General features: G+C 35.2%; 2 protein-coding genes across 3 annotated transcripts; one reads left to right on the top strand and one right to left on the bottom strand.

The window, feature by feature from the left end:
* Positions 1-260: 260 nt before the first annotated feature.
* On the top strand, positions 261-11,235 carry LOC128680362 (zinc finger protein 420-like). The gene is made up of 14 exons (XM_053763452.1): positions 261-459; positions 1,082-1,216; positions 1,356-1,859; positions 2,101-2,234; positions 2,695-3,022; positions 3,658-3,791; positions 4,258-4,332; positions 4,565-4,694; positions 5,344-5,480; positions 6,002-6,140; positions 6,264-6,377; positions 6,911-7,024; positions 7,700-7,853; positions 9,466-11,235. The coding sequence occupies exons 1-14, from the start codon at positions 352-354 to the stop codon at positions 9,576-9,578; spliced, it is 2,319 nt and encodes a 772-aa protein (XP_053619427.1). The 5' UTR covers positions 261-351; the 3' UTR covers positions 9,579-11,235.
* A 130-nt stretch (positions 11,236-11,365) lies between these two features.
* On the bottom strand, positions 11,366-21,806 carry Sfxn1-3 (Sideroflexin 1/3). 2 transcript variants are annotated; one of them, XM_053763453.2, is made up of 9 exons: positions 21,622-21,806; positions 18,856-19,017; positions 17,857-18,011; positions 17,453-17,570; positions 17,178-17,253; positions 14,654-14,739; positions 14,307-14,434; positions 13,719-13,903; positions 11,366-13,291 (listed from the first exon to the last, which is right to left on the bottom strand). In XM_053763453.2, the coding sequence occupies exons 2-9, from the start codon at positions 19,008-19,010 to the stop codon at positions 13,232-13,234; spliced, it is 963 nt and encodes a 320-aa protein (XP_053619428.1). In that variant the 5' UTR covers positions 19,011-19,017; positions 21,622-21,806; the 3' UTR covers positions 11,366-13,231. The 2 variants fall into 2 exon arrangements, with proteins under 2 accessions (XP_053619428.1, XP_053619429.1); XM_053763454.2 differs by lacking the exon at positions 21,622-21,806 and adding an exon at positions 19,692-19,814.
* Positions 21,807-21,899: the final 93 nt, after the last annotated feature.

The raw sequence follows: 21,899 nt of genomic DNA, 5'->3' as shown, positions 1-21,899 counted from the left end.
TCAGACTCATATGTTACTCTAACTAATCAGAGTTCAGTGCTGTACGGTCCTTCACCGGCCGCTTGCTCATCAGTATACAATAAAATATTTTTATCACAAAGCGTAGTTTGAATTATTTTATCCATATCGACTCATATTATAAAGAAATAATATTGGTATTTATGTTCTTTTTTTTGTTTGTAATGAATGCACTACGATGCAGTGCACGCTGTGGCGCGTTCCTTCTTTTTGCATTCTGTCTGTCACTGTCTTATGTCACATCGCTGTCGTAGGTGGACGCGGCAGTAGATGCTGCAGTTTTGTAAAATATTTAATTTATTTTAGCTTTTTGTATAAATAATTTTGTCTGGAATGTTAGAGTTAAAAGCGTGTAGGGTGTGTTTTAGCACTGACGTTAAATTATGCAACTTAGATACTGGTCAGTTGCGACAATTTTTCAATGTAATATCTGGATTACAGGTAAGTAAAAGCTCGCCTATAGATATATTTTAATTCAACAAATAAATCATCATGTGTATACCTTTTTATTTTAAAGATGTCAGTGATTTTCAAATAGTTTTTACACAATACGGCTGCCAATGTCATTTCAATATTACAATAGCCTAATACGTAACATTTATAATTTGTTTACATACAGTCATATGAAATCTAATATACCTACTTAGGATTAGTTAGGATCTCCTCAAAGTTGTGACACAGTAAAGTTTAGGCAATATAATTTTAACACATACAATTATTATTACATTTATCATTTTAGGATTTTACATTTATCTCTTAAGTTAGATGTAAAGTTGATATATAAATAAAAATGAAAACAATGATGTGCACAGTCCATAAAGCAACCAGACTTTTATTAAACAAAGAATTAAAAAATTACACTGAATAATTGTATTTATCCTATCTTCTTGCAATGCAAATGAAGCATAGCATCACATTCATAATAAATAATGTAGATAAATAGAGTTAGATTTTTATTATAAATTTATTTTACAATAAAATACCTAATAGGTTAAAGGATTTCGTTGTAAACAGTTTTAATTTTCATAAATAATATTAAATATCCATTTACATATTTTTTTAGACTCATGAACGTATTGGTATGCCTGACTACTTGTGTGTGGAATGCTCTGGATATGTTAAACGTTGCATGAAATTCAGACTAAAATGTCAAACTGCCAACTATGTATTACGAGAAATTATTGGAAGAAAAAGTGAGGTCAGTATGTTATATTCTTATTGTTATAAAATAAAAGTAAAAGTTTGATAATGTATGTTACAAAATATTTTTATAAGTTAAACATTTCATATAAATTCTTCCATTTAAAAATAGAATTGAACAAAACTATATTTTCCAGATAAAAATTGAGGATCTTAAGGCAATAGACCGTAACACACTGGATATAGCACCAACACTTTCTTACGTAAATCTAAGTAAAGTACATTTTGAAGAAGTCAAATTTCAGTGGACAAGACCCAACCGACTTGGTGTAGCTAATAAAGTTGATATACCTGTGGTGAACTACAATGATAAAGAGGATGAGAAAGTCAAAATTGAGAAGCATCAAGATGGAGTACATAATGATGATGATGCTAACATGGATGATGATTTTAATAATGACATATGGGGCGAAGGGCCAGATAACTCAGCTAATAAAAACAATAAAACCGATGCGGACATTGTCGATGGTTCTGAACTAGACACAGAGTATGCTAAATTGTATATAATTAGTGCAAAAGAGGCTAAAGCTGTAGCAGAGATTGGAAGGATGTTCAGTAATGGGAAGTTCAAGTGTAATGTTTGTGCTAAGTGTTTTAATAGTGAGAGCAGACTGAATATTCACTTAAGAATGCATGATACGGTAAGCTGTGTCCTAGAGCTTCAGTCCCATATTTTTTTTAATATATAAAGTAGCCAACGTATATTCCACCCATGTACCAAATGTAATCAAAATCCATGCTCTTTCACATGCAAACTTTCCCATTTTTTAATATTGTAGAGATCCTAACATGTAGGAGTTATTCATCTAGTCTTCATAACATACCTTTTCTTGTGGATTGTTACATTTAATGTCTTTAAAGTTGTATATACAATGTTTCCAGCACATCAGTGGAGCATACCAATGCGACATATGCATGTATTACTACAAAACAGAGTTTATGCTCAGCACTCACATGACCGACAAACACATGTACAAGTATGTGTGTACCAAGTGTCCCGATGTCAACTTTACCAGGTATGGCAAAAGAAAGAAATTGTTAGGCTAGCTTATAAGTTATATATTTTTTTTTAGTTGAAAGAATCAAATTATTTTTCATATCTATCATAGAGTATCCTGAATCTTCAATATTTTAAGGTTTTGTTTTTTATGCTGACTCCTGCCAACCTGTGTGAGCACAGCCTGAGATGCACCAAGTGAGATGAACAAGCAAAGATCAAAGAGATATAGGACAAAGAAAGGAGAGGTGTTTATTTGAAATAACTTTTTTTAAAACACAAAGACACAGGAAATGCACTAGCAACGGCGACTTATACGTGGAGGTGTATTACACATTCACCTTGAAAGTGTGCAATAAGTGCCTTTTTTCCATATATTTTGACGGAAGTGTCACAAATGAAACTAAAAACAAATACCTTAACAGTTTAACTGTTAAACTAAATTAAAATATGCTATTAATTTTTGTTTTATATTACAGAGTATCAGCAAAACACCATTACACATACTCGCATTTAGACAAAAGCCAAATATCGGGGTCTAGATGGACGCAAATGCGTCCGGAGTGGCTCGACCCGCGCGGGGGGAAACGCACAAAAGGGGTGACAATCAAAGCTAAGAAAAAATTGCCCTGCAAACCCGCAGACTTTCCTCTCAAAGAAGCTGTCAGCCAGGAAGAGCAATATCGACTTCTTTTGGAAAGGAGGTCGTCTAGAAATTATTTGGAGTCTCAATTCAAGTGTGAACTGTGTTTTAAAGGCTTCAGAGTGCTGGACACCTACAATAAGCACATGACTAAACATGACCCTGTAAGTATTATGATGATAAGTACTTATAACCGTATTTCATAATATTTTTTATTTATTTACTTGGTTCGCCATTGGTTACTACAATGTTTCTTGAATACACGTATGTTAACTAAGTATTACATTAATTGTGCAACCCTCTAAGGTGGACACCACATGCACTAATTTAAAACAATGCAAGAGATTACAAAGTGAGGATAATAAATCTCAGATTATCTTGTAGTCCTAAGCGCACCATAAAAAGATACAAGAAGTAACAGAATATAATGAACTTACATCCATACTAATATTATAAAGAGAAAATATTTGTATTTTTGTTTGTAATGAATAAACTCAAAAACTACTGGACCGATTTTGATGAAATTTGGTACAGAGACAGACCTAAAAATAGGTTTTACCCTAACGAAGCCGTGACAAGCCGGTACTTATTTAAATAAAATGACAATTACATGACAAAAAATATTTTATTTCATTGGTACAAACAAATTATATTGTTACACATTTGAAACTGATATTGTTACGCATTTGAAACTGATATTGTTACACATTTGAAACTGATATTGTTACGCATTTGAAACTGATATTGTTACGCATTTGAAACTGATATTGTTACGCATTTGAAACTGATATTGTTACAGGTGCGGTCGGGCAAGTACCAATGCGACATCTGCAAGATGTTTTTCAAGGACACCCGCAAGATGTACAAGCACATGATCATCAGCCACGTCATCAAGTACTCGTGTCAGCTCTGCAAACACGTGTGTTATAACCGGTTAGTGGTTTTATTTAATACTAGCGGCCCGTCCCAGCTTCGCTCGGATATAAACATAATAAATTATACACCTAAACCTTCCTCAGGAATTACAGTATCCATTGGGCAAAACCGAATGAGAATCCATGCAGTAGTGAGTTGCAGACGTCACAGAGGACTTTGTTTTATAATATGTAAGGATAAGGATTACTTTGTGGCGTATGGTTCCGCCCTAAAATAGGACCACTCCATATCTTCCTGTGAATGTTATACAAGGCGACTATTCTACTAATATTATAAATGCGAAAGTTTGTGAGGATGTATGTTTGTTAGTTTTTCACGCAAAATCTATTGGACGGATTTTTATGAAATTTAGTACACGGGTAGAATATAACCTGAAATAACACAGGGTATTTTTATCCCGAAATTCCTACGGGAGCGACCCCGAGGCGCAGCTAGTAATTATATAAATCTTTTTAATTTGCAGGAATCAAGCAATAATGCACTACAAATGGCACAAGAACGTTACGTATAAGTGTCCACATTGCGATAAAGTCTTTTCGTAAGTATAACACGTCATATAAAAAGATAATCTTTGTGGCTATATATATATATTGTTGCGAGTTGCAAAGGGCCTGCACTAGGAATCGAACTCAGGACCTCCAGATATCGGACGAACGTGGTAACCACTATGTCACGAAGGTTATTAAAAATATTTCATTTAATGCTTAATGGTTTCATAACATAGTATTTTTAAGGCTCTTTTCAGTTAAATATTTCGACGCATTTTCCAGTAAAATCTCGACCCATCTGACCCACATTCGCATCAAACACCCCTCGTCGTTCATGTGCAACCTGTGTGGCCATAGCTTCGTCAGCGAAACTGGATTGTATTGCCACAAGCGGATAACTCACACGCCCGAGGTGAGAAACACTAGGATATCGACGAGAAATTTACTACGATCCCCGTGAGATACACACTACGATACGTATATAGGTGATGTGTATGTTATGTATATGATATATAGGTGAGAAACATTACGATTTAGGTGAGAAACACTATGATCTTGATGTGAAGTGGTAATAATTGAAACAGTTTTCAAGATCAAGTAATTTATTCAGAAATTAGGCCTGCATAGGCACTTTTTCACGTTATATTCTAAATTAAATCATAAATTAGTTAAGAGTACCTACTATTCTTTAATGAAAATACTGTACGTCGGCGTAAGACGAAGGAGATTAATTAATTCAGCCGAATTAACATGGTCTCGATAGCTAAGTGGTCAAGAGCATTGTTCCGGATAGAAAGTGGCGCGGGTTCAATTCCCGCTCGATTCCAGAATTTTTTCATCTCATTATTATTTTCAAAAATAAGTTAAAAAGCATGTGTGACTGTATAAGAAATCCATTTAAACAATAATAACCAAAACTACAAACGACTAGCGTTTCGGAACGACCATTGTTGAGAAGAAACACCGAAAGAAACTCATTCGAACAGTGTCGCTCCTCATATTTTAAATACGAGGCTTAGGATAGTACAGCAGTGTGGTGTTTGTTTGTTTGTTTGTTGCAGGAGACGCAGCTGAGCGCGGCGGCGCACGACGACACGAGCCACCCGCTGTACTGCGCGGAGTGCCGCATGCTGTTCCTCAGCGAGCGCGCCTTCGCCACGCATCTCGGCAGCTCCAGCAGGCACGCCGCCACCAACCTGTTCGTCTGTCTGCTTCTTAATTGTGCCTACACACTTGAACATTTTTTTTGTTCTGTTCATTTATTTATTTCAAGTGTGTAAAATTTTATGCAAATCATTTCAATCGTTATACGGTATTCAAATTTTCCACATCTCTAAAGAAAGTTTATGCATTTATAACTAGGTAGATTGTTTATCGTCTGTTCGACACTCCATTCAATCTGAAATCGGTATTAGCAAATCTTTTCGAGTGTGTTAATTGCTACCGCTGGATTGTGTTATTTCCACGCAAAAGTAATGAATGAAGTCTTCTTTCTTTTCGAGTGTGTTCATTGTTATGCAGCCTATAGATAGTTAACACCCAAAACCCAAGTCGACCTGAAATAATTTAATTTTTCAATCCAAACCACCAATGACACAAAATTATTATTGAAATGTACAGTTTCGTTAAGACTTATGATTGATGAATTCTTAAGAATTAGAATTTAATTATAAAGAATATATTGATTTAAAAATTAAGATTGATTTATTGTGTCCACAGGTCGATAAAGGCGAAAATTCGCGACACAAAACGTTTGGGCGACAAGCGGACAGGCGCAGGCCGCCGCGGCCGGCCCAGCCGCTCCGGTCACTCCGACATCATCAATAACGGCTTAGCGACTTCTACCGCATGCGAACTGGTGAGATATACGACTGTCCCTCACTCTCGTTTCTCATCAGAGGCCCGATTTTTACTTAAACATTTTTATTATTATATAAAAAATAACATGACCCGGCTAAATTAGATCGTGACGCTTCCACAGTGCGGCAAGTATCTGCCGAATGACGTGCAAACTCGGCATCATTACGAGACTGAGCACCCCGGACACGATTACCTCAAGCGCTACATGTGCGACGTGTGCGGACACACCACTAAGGTAAATATATATGTTTCTTTCTAATCCTCCTGACTATATTTTCGTGTGCGAAACTTCGCGAAACTCACGGAGTACACGTTTAAAAATAAAACTTGAAAAAGGAATATTTAAAACGCTATAATATGAAACGTGCATCTATTTTCCAAAAACTATATTGAACTCTATATTGTATGTTGTGTTTTTCATAATTTGACAAATATTTTTGTTTGTTTGTCTTTTTTCATGTCAAAATGGAGAATTGGGATGAGATGATTTTTAGTTTAAGTTATATTAGTAAGTATTATCAATGCAAAAGTTTGTCTGTCACACATTCGCACCTAAACTGCTGAACCGATTTTGATGAAATTCAAACAAAGGTTATTGTTTTTACAATTTTTACCCCAGGAATGGCAGTGAAAGTTTGTGTGGCAAAAACAAAAATTTTGACGAGTCTTCATTAAGCATTTTCAAAATCAGTTAAAAAAAAAATATTTTTATTGTTACATTTGCATGTGTATGCATATGTAACAATAAAAATGTTGTAATAATTTCAGCAATACGCAAACCTCGTGGTGCATATGCGTACACACACGAACGAGAAGCCGTACGACTGTCCGCACTGCGACCGCCGCTTCAGCATGGGCAGCAACCGGGACCGCCATCTTGTTGTAAGTATATCTATATGTACATCTGTTCAAAACTATCAACCATCTGTACTACAAGCATTCAGTAAGTTTGTGAGGATGTATGTGTGTTTGTTACTCTTTCACGTGAAATCTGCTGGACAGATTGTTATGAAATTTGGTACACGGGTAGAGTATAACCTGGAATAACATAGGGTACTTTTTATCCCGAAATTCTCATGGGAGTGAAGGTCCAAGGTCGTAGATAAAGCGAATCGTGTATTCAAATCCAAATTTAATAAATGCGAAAGTAAGTGTTGCGGCCTCTACACGTTTGCATACATATTGTTTAAAGTCCATATTTTTAACTATATGTCCGAATATAACTATATGTTTAAAATATATATCCGGGATGAAAGATACCCTATGTTCTTCTCCATAGAAGGACATAGGTACTGTAGCGATTGGGATCGCTATTAATTAAAGAATATTATCATCAGATAATATTTAATACTTTTGTTACATTCAGCTCTGGGGGCTGACCGCGTCAAAACATACATCAAATAAAATCTCGTTGGTTTTTCTGTTCGAAATGCAATAAAGAGGTTTTTAAAATGTAATGAAGGAGTATCATTACAGTACCTTTAGTCCGGAGAAATGTAGAAAATGATCAGATCCCAGTGTAGTATTTGACGGAGACGGTGGCGTGGCGTGTCGCAGGTGCACACAGGCGAGAAGCGCTACCAATGCCAGCACTGCAGCCGCCGCTTCACGCAGAGCAGCGCTGTGAAGCTCCACATCCAGACCGTGCACATGAAGATCCCGTACGCGCCCTGGGACAAGAAGAACCGCAAGCGACGCAAGAACAGGGAGGGTGAGTGCTGCTGCTGCGTCTGTCACCATTACGTGTAGGGAAATTATACATGCGCGGACATTATATATACGCGGACACTTTTTCACTTTAAATCGGATCGTTTATTCGGAAATTACACCTTCACTGGCACTTTTTTACATCAAAGCAAAGCGAATCAAGTCATTCAGAAATTTGACCTTCACAAACACTTTTTTTAAACATCAAATTTTATATTATATAGCAATTTCTCATAAAACTAATAACTGGCGTTTCGAAACAGCCACTGCTGAGAAGAAAACCGAATGAAACGTTACCTATCACGCCAGAATGGCTTACCATTGTTTCTTTTTCCTTCTAAAATACACGATCAAAAAGTATAAAGTTGTATACTTTTGTTATGATTATGATTGGATGCATATAAAAATGGTTTTATTTTAATTTTTACATTTCATATTTACAATGGTCCTTACCATTTCATATTTACAATGGTAAGAACCATTGTAAATATGAAATGTAAAAATCAATTAAGAATCCATTGAGAAATTTAATTTTCCTGGATACGACAAATAAAATCCGGGATCATGAATTAATGTGGACATAAAAGTGCAAAAAGATTCATCAATTGATCTCCAAGATAGATTTTAGTGAACTTAGGGATACTTCCAGTCAATCAATCCATATATTATTTTGCATAAAATGTAGGTACAAAAGGGGGGTTATATTTGCTGTACAATATCGCTTATACATTACTAGTGGCCCGCCCCGGCTTCGCACGGGTGTAAAATATATGGCCTATGCTGGGTGTAAAATATATCACTCGCTGAGAAAATTATTAAAATGGATCCAGTAGTTATGTTTTATTTATTCATTACTGCCCATGGCCCGCACCCGTAAAATTTTAGTAAAACAATTCCCCTTTCCCTATACCATGAAGATTTCCTGCTATATTTGGAATATCTAAATTCATACACAACATTTTTACATATTTACTTTATTACCTATTTATTTTATTTTTACAACAATTAATATATTACAGAATGTCTTTATATACAACGTTCACAGCTTTCTTGTCATTAGACAATACAAACATGTTTTCTCTAGAGGTTAGTATTGTTATCTTCCTCGCTAGAGAGCTCCGATAATAAACACCGAACCGATCGCTGCTAAATTCAAAGTGCTATAGAACCGCGGCCGGCCGGTACCGCCGCAAACAGTACGTCCCATAATTTTTAAATCTGTACTATCTTCGAAAATATTCATTTAAATCATATGCTGTAAAGGGCCATATAGATCTATATTAAATCAACAATGTAATTTAATTGGATAAGGATTAAAGCTGTATTGGTTAAAATAGCTTTGAAACCCATTATTTGTCGTAAAAAGTAAATGACAAAAAAAATATTGTGGGATAATCCCTAAGAGATAGACATATACCATGTTTTCTGTAGACCTTTTCAATGTGTATTGTACACAGTACTTAGTACATTATTTTGATAAATCTCGTAGGGTTCAGCCTGCGTGTACAAATGTAAGCACATAATATTTACATTTTTTCCGCTATATATATATATATATATATATATATATAGAGAAAGCGACTTTGTTTTATACTATGTAGTGATACTTTTTACAGGATCTTCAGCCCCGGTGAGCTCGGTAGCGCCCGCAGCATTCCCGCCGCAACAGAAACTGATACTAGACGCACAAGGAGACTATCTCAACGCCTACATCAACTATAACGAGTGATTCGTGGGCATAACTAGTTATAACGAGTTATATTTGTGTAGATACCGGACACGTCAAGCCAAATGGAGGTTTATGCTTTTCTACTACGGTTGTGTATTCGTATTTTGATATGAAGCTAAATTTTATTTAAATAATTAAGCTAATTAATATTTAACAGAAACACTAAAAAGTAACACTTTTGGATTTTATTTTATAAATTTGACAAATGATTTTATGAAAATTAGTTAAGCGTATTTATACCGAAAAGATGTACGCAGTTATATTTTAATCAAGACTGATGTTGAAAATTTTCAAAACTTGTTTGTTTCGATTTTATTCAAAATCATGTACATACGTATTTTAACTGCCACAATTTCCTACTAATATTTAAGTACCTACGTAATATGATGAGAATTTAGTATAATGTTTTTATATCTTCCGATTTCGGTTGTGTTGTGATAGTTTCAATTAGTCAATTGAAATGAAGAAAGGTCAGGAAATCATTTAAATGTATATTATAATGTGTTTAGTCAAATAGGTAGTCACACTGTCAAGTTAATTACCTTGCTATGGGCGCGGCCCAATTGCTCCGTCGTCCTCCGTTGCGTCGACTCAGCGCGTTGTTGTGCGTACGTGGAAACTCCTAAAATTCCAGAGTTGTGTTACGTTGATCGGTTGACGCAACGTAGCAATGGGGCCTGGCCCTTGTATTTGCCGGTAATTAAAAAAAAATGTTCTAAATGTTCAACTGATGTTGGCTACTGGTTTGTACGTAGAAGAACTAAAAAAAGATAACAATTGATTTATTCGGTTTATTGTAAATGATATGATTTGTGAAACGCTACGTTTGAGATTTTTAATCGGACGCTTAACGGCTGTGGCATTCGGAAAAACATGAGAGAGAACTTTCTAATACTAATTGTATTGATGCACAATATCAACAAGTCATTTTTAGTGTTTCAAAATTTCGTGTTTATGTACTGTTTACAACTTATTACAGGCGTATTGTAAAACTTAAGTGATGTAAACAAACTTCAAAATCGAAGGACGTTTTTTTATCGATTAATTGATATATCATTATAACATAAGGAACTTAACCCACTTTAATTTTGTGGTTTTGTTCATTAGTTTAACACGCCGGTGTGATACAGAAGATATTTTATTTTCTTCGCAGTAACGATCACTAACATTGTAGGTACAGTCCCGGCCAGATAAAGTTATATATATTACTGTATCTGCCCAACTGTACGTATCTTTGCGAGTACGTATGTGCGCGCATAAATTTAAGTTGATCAATATTACATGTACTGTACTTAAGCAATGAAATGATATTCAAAGACATTAATAAGATTTTTTGACAGAGTGTTAGGCTATGAATGGAAAATATCAGGTTTTTATGTAGCACTAGTTCGATAACTGGACTACATCTACTTATTAAAGAGTTGCAAAAGTTCGATGATTTGAATCTACTCAAAAGTTACACTAGTTCGGTTAATCCAACTAGTGCAACCAGAAGATAATCATCATTTTGTGTGATAGAAAAATAATGTGTAATTTAAATGATTGGCAAGTTTTAATGTGTATTTATTATGTGAGGTTGATTTAATTTGCCTTAAAAGTATTTTATTGTAATAGTACATTAATAGGATCTTATTTTGAATACATAAATTTAATTTAATGTAACAAATTTTATTTATTCAGTATTTTATTTGTAAATTCAAATCGATACGATTGGGTAACACAGGTTTGTGGTAAACTTTCAACCTTCAATAATTAATTGGATTTTGTTATTTTAGAAAAACACAAAGAACCATTCATACATTTATTTGTACGGTGTGTCACAAATATACAACATCTATGCATACAATAGACACCCTTCGGGCAATATTAAACAATTGTTATTATTGTCTTCAGATAGTTCACACTTCTGTCTCAACAAGCATTTAAACTATGTATCTTCACGACTCTTAAATATTAATGAATAATATTATGTATTGCATAAAATTAACACTCAAAATCGGTCAATGACTGAAGTTCCTCAGATAATAAAATTGACCTTGAAAATGGAGTGACTAAGGGTGCGTTGCACCAGTCAATTTTGACGTTAACTTGCGCAGAAAAACGTAATGTACACTATTTTACCAAAATTTTACCGACATCATTTTGATAAAATGGCGCACTGTACGTAGTTAACGATAAAGTTGACTGACGCAACCCACTATTGATATGTCACCTGTAAACAATATACTAGGTGTTAACACATTCTAATGGAATGTACAAATATAATAGTTTTCAGATCATAAAAACAATATTACTACATCGAAGACATGAGCATAATAAATATCACATAATCTGGTTTATGTTTTTGAAACGATAAAAAGGCCTGTCGATAACTTGATAACATTGATTACAATTTAAATAACATGTTTTAATAGGATTCCAGGTTTGAAATTGACATTTTAAATTACTAAGCTTAGATGAGCAGCAAAATACTTGCATTGTACTCGAGTATAGCAATAATATGGACAACACTAAACTTTAATATTAATGACAAAAATAAATAGAACCATCCGTAATTAGCTAATTCGAAAATAAATATTGTCGAGCTTTTTAGATTAACTATAAAACAATATAAATAAAGTAACAAGTTGTAAACAATTTAAATGTAAAAATACTTAGTTATCATAAAGAGGAATGTATACTAAAATAATAATATAAAATGTGGATAGATCCAGCAACACAACAACTATGTTTCATCATTGGTCAAACGCTAAATGACGGTCTTTGCAAGTACAGTCGACAACACAAACAGGTCACACACAATGTGTGGCTATTCAGCTATACATTATATTACATTTACATTTTATAAAAGACCATGCGGTCGATGTGTTTGGGACAATTTGGGAGAACTTACAGTTGCTTTTTGAAACGGCCAAATTTTTACAATACGCTCGGTGCATGGAATACAACAACTTCCAAATTACGTATTGTGGAAAAAAAAAACATAATTTTCTGCTTGCCATACGAAGCCCGATCAGATTACCGGCCAATTTGTATGGAAGAGCAAAAACGAATTGACATTTTTTACTATAGATTTCTTTGGAAACCTGCTTTATTTCGTCACCCAAAACTGTAAAAATTTGGCTGTTTTAAAAAGCCATGCTTATGTCTCCGTAAAACTGAAAAGTCCACGCAACCGGGCAGTTACTTTAAAATCAGTTCACAATTTCTCGACGGTTTACAACCTCTCTACGATTATGCACTAACGGTATTTACAATTTTATGGAGACATACAGATCATAAATGACGAAATGGATACCTAAATATATTGCTGACTGTACCTATCACGTATTTGATTTTTGAGACTGTTTATGAATACTCAAATATTTGTAAATTTTATTGCTATTAGAATAACACCAATGAATTGGGAGAAAAGACAGCGAAGACACGTTGAATTTTGTTCTAAAATAATGTAAAATTCCTACACATATTAGATCAACCTAGTGCAGGTCGCGCCAGAGTAAAATCCAGTAACAAATTAAATGCGGCCCGAAATACTTTCGTACCTTAGGAATACGTTATAAAAGAAAACCGATAAGTCAAACTACTTGACTCCCTTACTCTAGCTTACGAGAACGTCTTATACCTCAATCGAAGAAGCTCGTTATATCCGCTTATAATCCCTTGTTGTAATAAAATTCCTTGTGCTTGTAAAATTTGGCCTTAACTATGTCCTGAAATGAAACAGTTAAAATAGACATTTAATAGTGAAATAAACATCACACATCTGCAAATAAGTTTTTATCAAAAATGTCATTTTTGTCACATTGGAAAGTGGAAATTAAATTTCAATTGTGTAAGACAAGCAGAAGTAGGTGACATTTGACTTGCAAGATTTGATTACAGACAAACTTCGAGACAGGTGAGCTTATTTAGCAAATTGTAAAAACATTTTTGGTAGAGACACTAGCTGGGGTCTCTCACTCAGGAAGTCCATCACGCGCGATTTTAAGTGGTGCCGACGCTGATGGAAACTATTCGTAATAAGAGAATGCATCAGAGAGGGTCTCGTGTCAAGATGTCAGGCAAATGATAACTAACACACAGCTGGAAGGGTGACAGAGGATTTCGCTTAGGGGGATTTTCGTGGTGTTAAGTTACCTTTAATTCCGGGTCGACTTTGGCGGCGCTGATGGCGGCAGTTTGCGAGAATAGAGCGCAGCAGAGGGGGGTGGCGAACGTCACGCAGATGCCCACCAGCACCAGCTGGAAGGGGATGGCCATCATCGGGTAGTGGCAGAACAGGCCGCGGCGGATGGCCATGTTCGTTAGGATAGGTGTTAAGGCTGTGGATATTTAATTACAATTATATAATTGTTCTTATTATCCTAGAACTGGTGATACAGAAATGTATAGAGAGATAACAAAGTAAGGTACAGCGTATAATGCTTGATCTTATTTCAGGTACTTATAAAACTAGTCACTATTTTATGATGAGCATTATGCTATTATCGCCGAACTCAGAAGGATGTGGACGAGGATGAATTTGTGTAGATAGTATACATCACTTATACCAAATACCGAATGTATATCGCCAAACTTCGGATTCCGAAACCGAAGTTTGGCGAACTGTTCAGCGATAGCGTATAGTCGGCATAAGACACTAAGCTATGGAGACAAATATCTTAAACAGTCAGCCGTTGACCCAATGGTCAATCGTAGTCATTTGACAATTCAAATGACACTCACTCATGCCTGGCAGCGCCATGATGACCCTGGAGACGATGACCAATGAGATGCCGGTGCGCGCGGCCACTTTGGAGTTCCCCACGCGTTGCCCGTCGGCAGTGAAGATCGGGGTGCCGTTTATTAGTTCACTGGTAAGTTCAAATTTAGAATATAGTTTCTTTTTTTTTTTTGTTAGAACAACTATCACAGTGTTTAAAAAATATCAGCTCGATTAGTTACTAGTAGTTACTAATGATAATCCAAAAAGGTATCAGAGTATCTAGATACTTTCTAGTAGCAGTCCGACATGATGACCATTAGGCTACAGAGGTCGTCTAAAGCAGCCAAGATAGGAAGTGAAGCCTCACCTGCTCCTCATCATGGGGATGTTGATGAAGTTGGCGCCGCACACCGCCGCGAACGGCACTAGTCGCGAGAATATCGGCGGCATGTTCTGCAACAAATTGTACTTACTCAGCGTCTGTCATAGGTGGTTTTCTGAGCGTTTCGAATGCTGGGGCCGCGCTGTCAATTTTCAAATTTGAATACATTGCTGGTTGTCAATAAAAGTACTCATACAAACTACGCATTGTTCATTCATGCGCGTCGGCATCTGTTCGAGTATTGTGTAGCCGGCATAATAATTCACTTTTAGTCGTGGTCGATGAGACTGATTTTCACGTTATTTAGTTTTACCAGACAATGCGTCAAGAGTATACCTACCATTTGTACACATTAATAAATAAATATACCTGTCTTGGAATAGATTTAACAATTTCAGCATACATTATCGTGATAAATAGTAAGTAAATGTTGCCCAGTCAGTTTCGTCACAGTCACAACAGTAACAGTAGACTGTTAAGATTTTTGAAAGACAAAGATGCGGTACAATTTAATACATATTTATTCGCATAAATTAATAATCAATTTACCGAATTCTTTCTTTATTTTATTTTCAAGTGTGTTAATTGCTAACATTGGTATTCTATTTTATTCAAGTCGCCTCCCTAAAAGCAAGACCAATACCCCACGAAGGGCGTCAGAACTCCATTCCGCCCATTATGCCTTTACTTTGTGTTTTGCAAATTATTTAGGAATCCACCAGTTTCTTTCTCATCAAGTACCCAAGTTAGCAATGTTAATTTTAAATTTTGGAAATGACTATTTACTGGCCAATGTTCCAGTAGGTAGTCTACAAAACAAAACTTCATTCCAAATGATTTATTTCATTTTGACTGAATATTTGTATGTTCTTTGGAAATCCCATATGTTTGCCGTAATAGGGCGGGCCTGTGTCGTCACGGTGCAGACAAAGCTGCAATGTTTACAGTTTACGTGCTAAACAGAAACTCACAAACAACTCGACCTTCTCGTTAACGCGAAAATAATTCGTGCAATAGGGCGTTCACAAACATGACAAGTTTCAGCAACTTTCAAGTTTTATCGAGAAAATATATCGGCATTTCTTCTCAGAAATAGTCGTTCCTAAATGCCAGCTTTTTGAGAAAATAATAAAAAATTTGATATGAAAAAGTGGCTATTAAGGTCTAAGTTCTCAATAAAAGATTTGTTATGATTTTAATTATATAATTAGAATTATCGAAGAATACAAATAAATTTAATAAAGAACTCAAAGTGGTCGTTTATATATTTTTAGTACGTACAAACGCAAAATAAAGCTACAGACTTCTCGTCAACTTTCATCGAAATCCAATCAAAAGATTTTGCGTGATTGTCTACATTAGAGGTAGTTATGTATAGGTATCAAGATTTTCCAAGAAAACCTTGGTTAAAAAGTTAAAACCAAAAAAATTTTAACACGTCACCAAGTCAATCGATCATGATAAATTAATCGAGTATCTCGTGGAGACTTTCCTCCAAAAACTATCTATTACCCACTTAGATTAACGGAAGGTCCATTATTGATCACCTTTCCAACAAGTGATAGACAACGGAAAAGTTGCAACGTTTGCGGAGACCCTAATTATAATAAAATGTAAACATCCCATACTGTCATATGGGGAAATAGTTCAACAAACAGATCGACACACCTCCGATGACGTGTATGATCAACCATTACACGTGTTGATAGTCACTTATCATATCACTCATTGTTGGAATGTATATTAATAATTCGGTGTGATTTTAATACGAACGAATGTTTGACAGATACAAAAAGAGCGAATGCTCACTATATTCCCAGGATTTCGTTTGGTGTAAATCAGCCTTTCAATCGGAAGTTTGTCAAGAAAGTGGTGAAAAGAAACCAGGGTGCTGTCTTGTCTCCTATTGGCTGAAAACCCAATCTTGACCATTCTAGTTGGTATTGCAATGGCAAAAAATGTAGCTCGTTAAAAATCCGTTTTCTTCACTTTCTTGACAGATTGTAGTCTATGCGCTATCCAGGCAGCATCCGTGCGATAGCTATAACCGCATGTCTCAATATTCTGATGTACTATACCGGCTAAACACTATCGCTGAACAAGAACTCAGAGAGTTGCCGACGCAAATGCACGAACATTGCGTAGTTTGTATGAGAACTTTAATTTACCGCAATGAAAACCCAGCAATGTATGCTGAAACCGACAAAGTTCGGCCAACTATTCCGCGGTAAGAAGCAGCCCTCTTTGTAATTGACGGAGCGAGCGAAATCTAACATTGGGGTAAAAATACATTTTTGTATGTATGTATGTTTGTAACGCGATAACTTTCGAACCGTTGGTTCGATTTTTTATGAAATTTAAAAGGTATGGCAATAGAATTTTTAAGTTCGTGGGGCATCAAAATCGGTTCAGTCGTTTTTGAAATATTCACAATTTTGTAAAAATGTATTGTGTTCGCGAGGTCCAAGTTCGCGGCGAACAACTAGTATGAGTTCTATAATGTTCTAACCTTAACTTTGCTGTTGAGAAACAAGGCAGTGCTTAGGGCGCCGCCGCACGCTGCGCAGTAAGATGCAATAAGTTGTCTGCAAAATAAAATTTTATGTTATTAAAAAAAAGTTTTAAGCAAGTTATTTCATCAAAAATTAAGAAAGACATTATATTTAGATTGTTATTATCATTATCAGCTGAACCTTATACTAGTTATCAGACTCAGCAGAGAAGCTATGTCCATTATCCATTGCTCATAAGTGGACTGGTTGGTTGACGAGTTGATCGACTTACGACTTGGGCATAGGCGCGTCGCCGGACCGGTTGGTGTAGTTCACGACCGCGTTAAAAGTCTGATTGATCCACTGCCAGAATATCGTCGCCGCTGTGGACTTGTAGAACGTTATCATTCCTGCGGGAATAATAAAGTTTCAAATTTTGAACAATCATTATAAGACAAAACTATTAAGATATCTATACATATATCTATGGACGAGAAATAAATGTTGGAACTGTTTCCAATCACTTTTATTCCTCGTGCTGGACCTCATAGGTAATCCTACCATTTAGTAATGTTTTAATAAGCTACCTACCCAGCTCTACTACGAAACTTTTGTAGAGTTTTAAATCATATTATAACATATTTAATAATGTTTTAATTGGGAACGTAAGTGACGCATTTCCCTTCCTTTCCTCACCTCCAGTGATGAGCGTGTTCATCGGCGCTTGCGCAGACATCCGGCCGATGGCCATCATCTTCTCGCCCGTGTCCGGGTGGAACGCACTGTCGTACAGGTACTTCGTCCGCCACAGCTTCTCCTCGTCGTAGCCGGGCGGCATTCTTTTCGTTTTTCTGAATGAAAAAAAAAACTTGCTATGAAAAGAAAAAGTTTTTAGGCAGTTTAGGATCGGCCCCATAGCTCCGTCGTGCTCATTCATCAATTACATAACTATTATTTGATATTGACTTGCGTCGACGTACGTTGAAACTCTATATAATTTTTGCGTTGAACCTTCGACGGAGCGAAGCGCGACGTATAGCAACGGTGCATTGGGGCCGGGCCCTTATTTATTTTTTTATCGACCTAGTTACCATTAATTTCGGACACTTATCTTTGCTATATATAAAACAAGATAACGATTCTAAAAGTAGGAAGGTACAAACTTGTTACATAATACCTATACCACCTACTACTACTCAACTGCACAGTACAGTATATTTGTGTAGGTCGATGTCCGGTACTGTACTCTCTTCACTGTTTTCTTGCACTTCCGGGAATCACCGGAAAGTGTATGAATGATCATTGTCTTCCGAATGTTTTGAAAACAGTTTACGTAGTACACCTGTATCATGAAAAGAATGACCAAATCACGATTTATGATCATGAGCAATAATCATCGACATTACTCTCACATGAGTATGTGAAAATAGGGTGAGTAACTACCTGTTTGGCCTCGTCGAGCTCAGCGTCGGTGGTGAAACAGTTGAGCGGGTTAGCGCCGGTAACCTCGGTTAGTCTAGGTCGATCTAGCTTCTATCTAGAAGACATCTAGAGGATATCTCACTTGAATTCACTGACAGTCTTTTTGGCTTCATCGAGCTCACCGTCGGTGTCGAGGCAGTTGAGCGGGTTAGTGACTGATCGTGACCTCGACTAGTCTAGGTTGATGTAACTTCTATCTAGAAAATATCTCACTTGAAATCACTGACTATCTTCTTGGCCTCGTCGAGCTCAGCGTCGGTCGCGAGGCAGTTGAGCGGGTTGGTGAGCAGCAGGAAGTGTTTGGCGCGGCCCATGTACGTGCCCTGGTCATACCTCGGCTTGTCTAGGTTGATCACCGGCGGTCCCATCTTTTTGCTGTTGGAGAGAGGGTTTTAATATAATAACTAGGTATGTATACCTTTTCGTAAAGGGAATAATAGAAAATGCTCAGCTATTTATGATCGTTGTCACTTGGAACGGAGCAAGTAAAAGTGAGAGAATGTATTCAGAAATTAGACTTCCACAGGCAATTTATTCACGTCAAATTTATATTTTATGAAAATTCTTAAGGATAGCATTTCGGAACGACCCGACAAGAGACTCTGCCTAAAGAAATCATGCTGCCACATGTCGTGCTAACAGTATAGAATGGTTTTGATAATGTTAAATATTACAATTCGAAAAAATACATTTTGTGTACACTTTTATTGATAGCGTCGAAAATTAACAAGTTGTAACTTTAGGAATGAAACTATAGTTTATGTGAAAATAATTATTGTGGGAACATATTAATGAACATGTAGTTGCTTCTTTAAAATGTCTATTTCCTTTGCGTTCATTCAGTCATAAGTTAGACTATGTAAGAACGCGAAGATAAACGATGAAATGTTCATGCTGTACAGCAAAAACATTCAGTACAGACTTTTGCCCAGCAGTGGGCATAACTAGGGAAAAATCACAGTAAAAGTAAGAAAAACATTTTTTTACAGTAACTACGTTTTTTGAATATGGCTGGCAAGTTTACAAATGAAAAAACACTACAAACTTACATCGCTTGATCAAATCCTTAAACACAAAAAAAAAAAACTGAAAAATTATTTTATCTATAACAACAATAGATCAACCAGTTTGGTCGAGTGTACGCACATTACTGCTAGATTAAAAATGTTTTTGTTTAGCTTAGATAAATTTAATAGATAATGAACTAGTGATAATTGTTATTATGTGGCCTTCGCTCATCATCATGCGGCGGGGGATTTTGTATCAATAAATAAAATCAGTAGTAAAAACTATTTTAGCTCGGCTATATCGGCTTTACTAAATGAAACAAAGAAACATTTGAAAACTCGATATTAAATCATGATGATCATGACTAAGTACTCTCAATAGTTCTGTTTCGACCCAAATAGGCATACAGACCTACTTCTACAAAGGTCTACATAAAAACAAGGGTCCCAAAAAGGAACCTTGAGAAACACCACCATTAAAGTGAAATATTAACAGCGGTCGTTTTAAAAACACGCCGTGTCTCTTGTTGAAGTATGATACAATATCATTTTATTCGTTGATAATACTTACAATTTTTTTATCTTATCGAATAAATCATTTTTTTAAAGTCTTGCGTAAATTATGTCATAAAATGCAAATCAAAACGTAAAGAAAATAACTGCGCGTATTTACTTTTCGCAATTCGGTTTAAGTAATATAAAAAAAATCGGTCAAGTGTGAGCTGTGCGAGTTAACTCCTAAGAATGTGAAACGTAAAGTATTATTCTATCCTAAAAAGTATTTAAATATAAGTTGGCTGTTCTTGTTAAGTACGTATTTTAAAATTGGTTAACTATTTAGTTCAAACAATACGATTCGTAATTGAAAATAGGTTTATGACCTCATTAAGTCATGCTTTGGCAGACTAATTAATTAACCAAATAGTTCAATCATACGGTGATTTTACGGGTTTTACTTTACATTTTGCTCAATTTTAAGTTAAGGCTGATAGTTTTTGCTGCAAATTGTGACCTAGGTAGGTAGGTACGTACTTTATGTTATGTTGGTAGGTGAATCTTATTTAGATTCACTTAGGTTGGTTACGTTATCTATTTTAAAATTATCGTCTTCATTGAAATGTGGAAGCATGCATTATAAAATCCTTCATTAATTAATGTTTACTTAATTAAAACATTTTTCGGGTTGGCTATCCATATTTCGACTTTTATTTAATGTTCGTCAAAAGAAGTCTCCGGCGGTACTTCACTTTATTACTTAACTAAAAGTGATTCGTTTTTTACTGTTTTTACTAATGTACCTACTTAAATAACTAATAACACAGATAAAGGGTATATATGATGATAAATAATTAAGATTAAACAAGTATCTTCAAACATATATTTTGTATGATTATATTTCATCAACTGTTTAATGCCGTGACCTGTGGCTTTCTTATCTAATAATAATATAGAGTTACTATTGTCGCCGCATCTAAAGGCAGTTTTAAGAACCAACAAGAGGATTTAACTTCAGTAAGAATTATCCATCTATATATCTATCTATCTAATTAATACCTAGACTAGACTAGCTAGACTAAAAAAAACTCGTTTAGACTAGAAATAAAAAAGTAAAGCTCGTTTATAAAACGTTAAATTTTAATCAAATAATGGTACATTTTTATTATTATCCATTTTTTTATTGTTTATATAAATAAAAGAAGAAATGTTGTACTTATAATTTCTATTTACCAAATTAAATATTCGCTGATTTTGCTTGCTATTACCAAGCATTACTGGAATACCTACTTACCTATTCAAGCTCAACCAATCAATATATTATACAAAAGCACATGTCGAAGATAATATAATCCTCTTCTTAAACTGAAGTATATTCAGATATATAACATTCGTATTCCACGAGATATTATTACCTAGGCACGAGAAATTACGAAAAACACCAATAAATTTTGGTCTATCAAAAAATAAGACTCACCTTTAATTTTTCTCTTTTTGACAAATGAAGTACAGGTAATAAAATCGTTAGTAATTGACTGAGGTAATTTATTTTATAAATATGTATCAGCAAAAAACATTATAAGTAAATTTTATTTCAATTTAAGCTTTTACATCTACATACGAGTTCAAATGTTGCGCCGGTGACAGCGCTTTGAAACTTGAATGAAGGAAATATGGGTGGAGATGACGTAAAATCAATGACAATCATAGACTAGCTAATTAAATAATACTCTTTAGTTCTTTACTCTCCGTGTC

The sequence above is a fragment of the Plodia interpunctella genome, chromosome 24 (genome assembly GCF_027563975.2).
Source record: "Plodia interpunctella isolate USDA-ARS_2022_Savannah chromosome 24, ilPloInte3.2, whole genome shotgun sequence".
NCBI classification, from domain to species: Eukaryota; Metazoa; Arthropoda; class Insecta; order Lepidoptera; family Pyralidae; genus Plodia; species Plodia interpunctella.
This window is presented reverse-complemented; position numbering and strand designations above follow the sequence as displayed.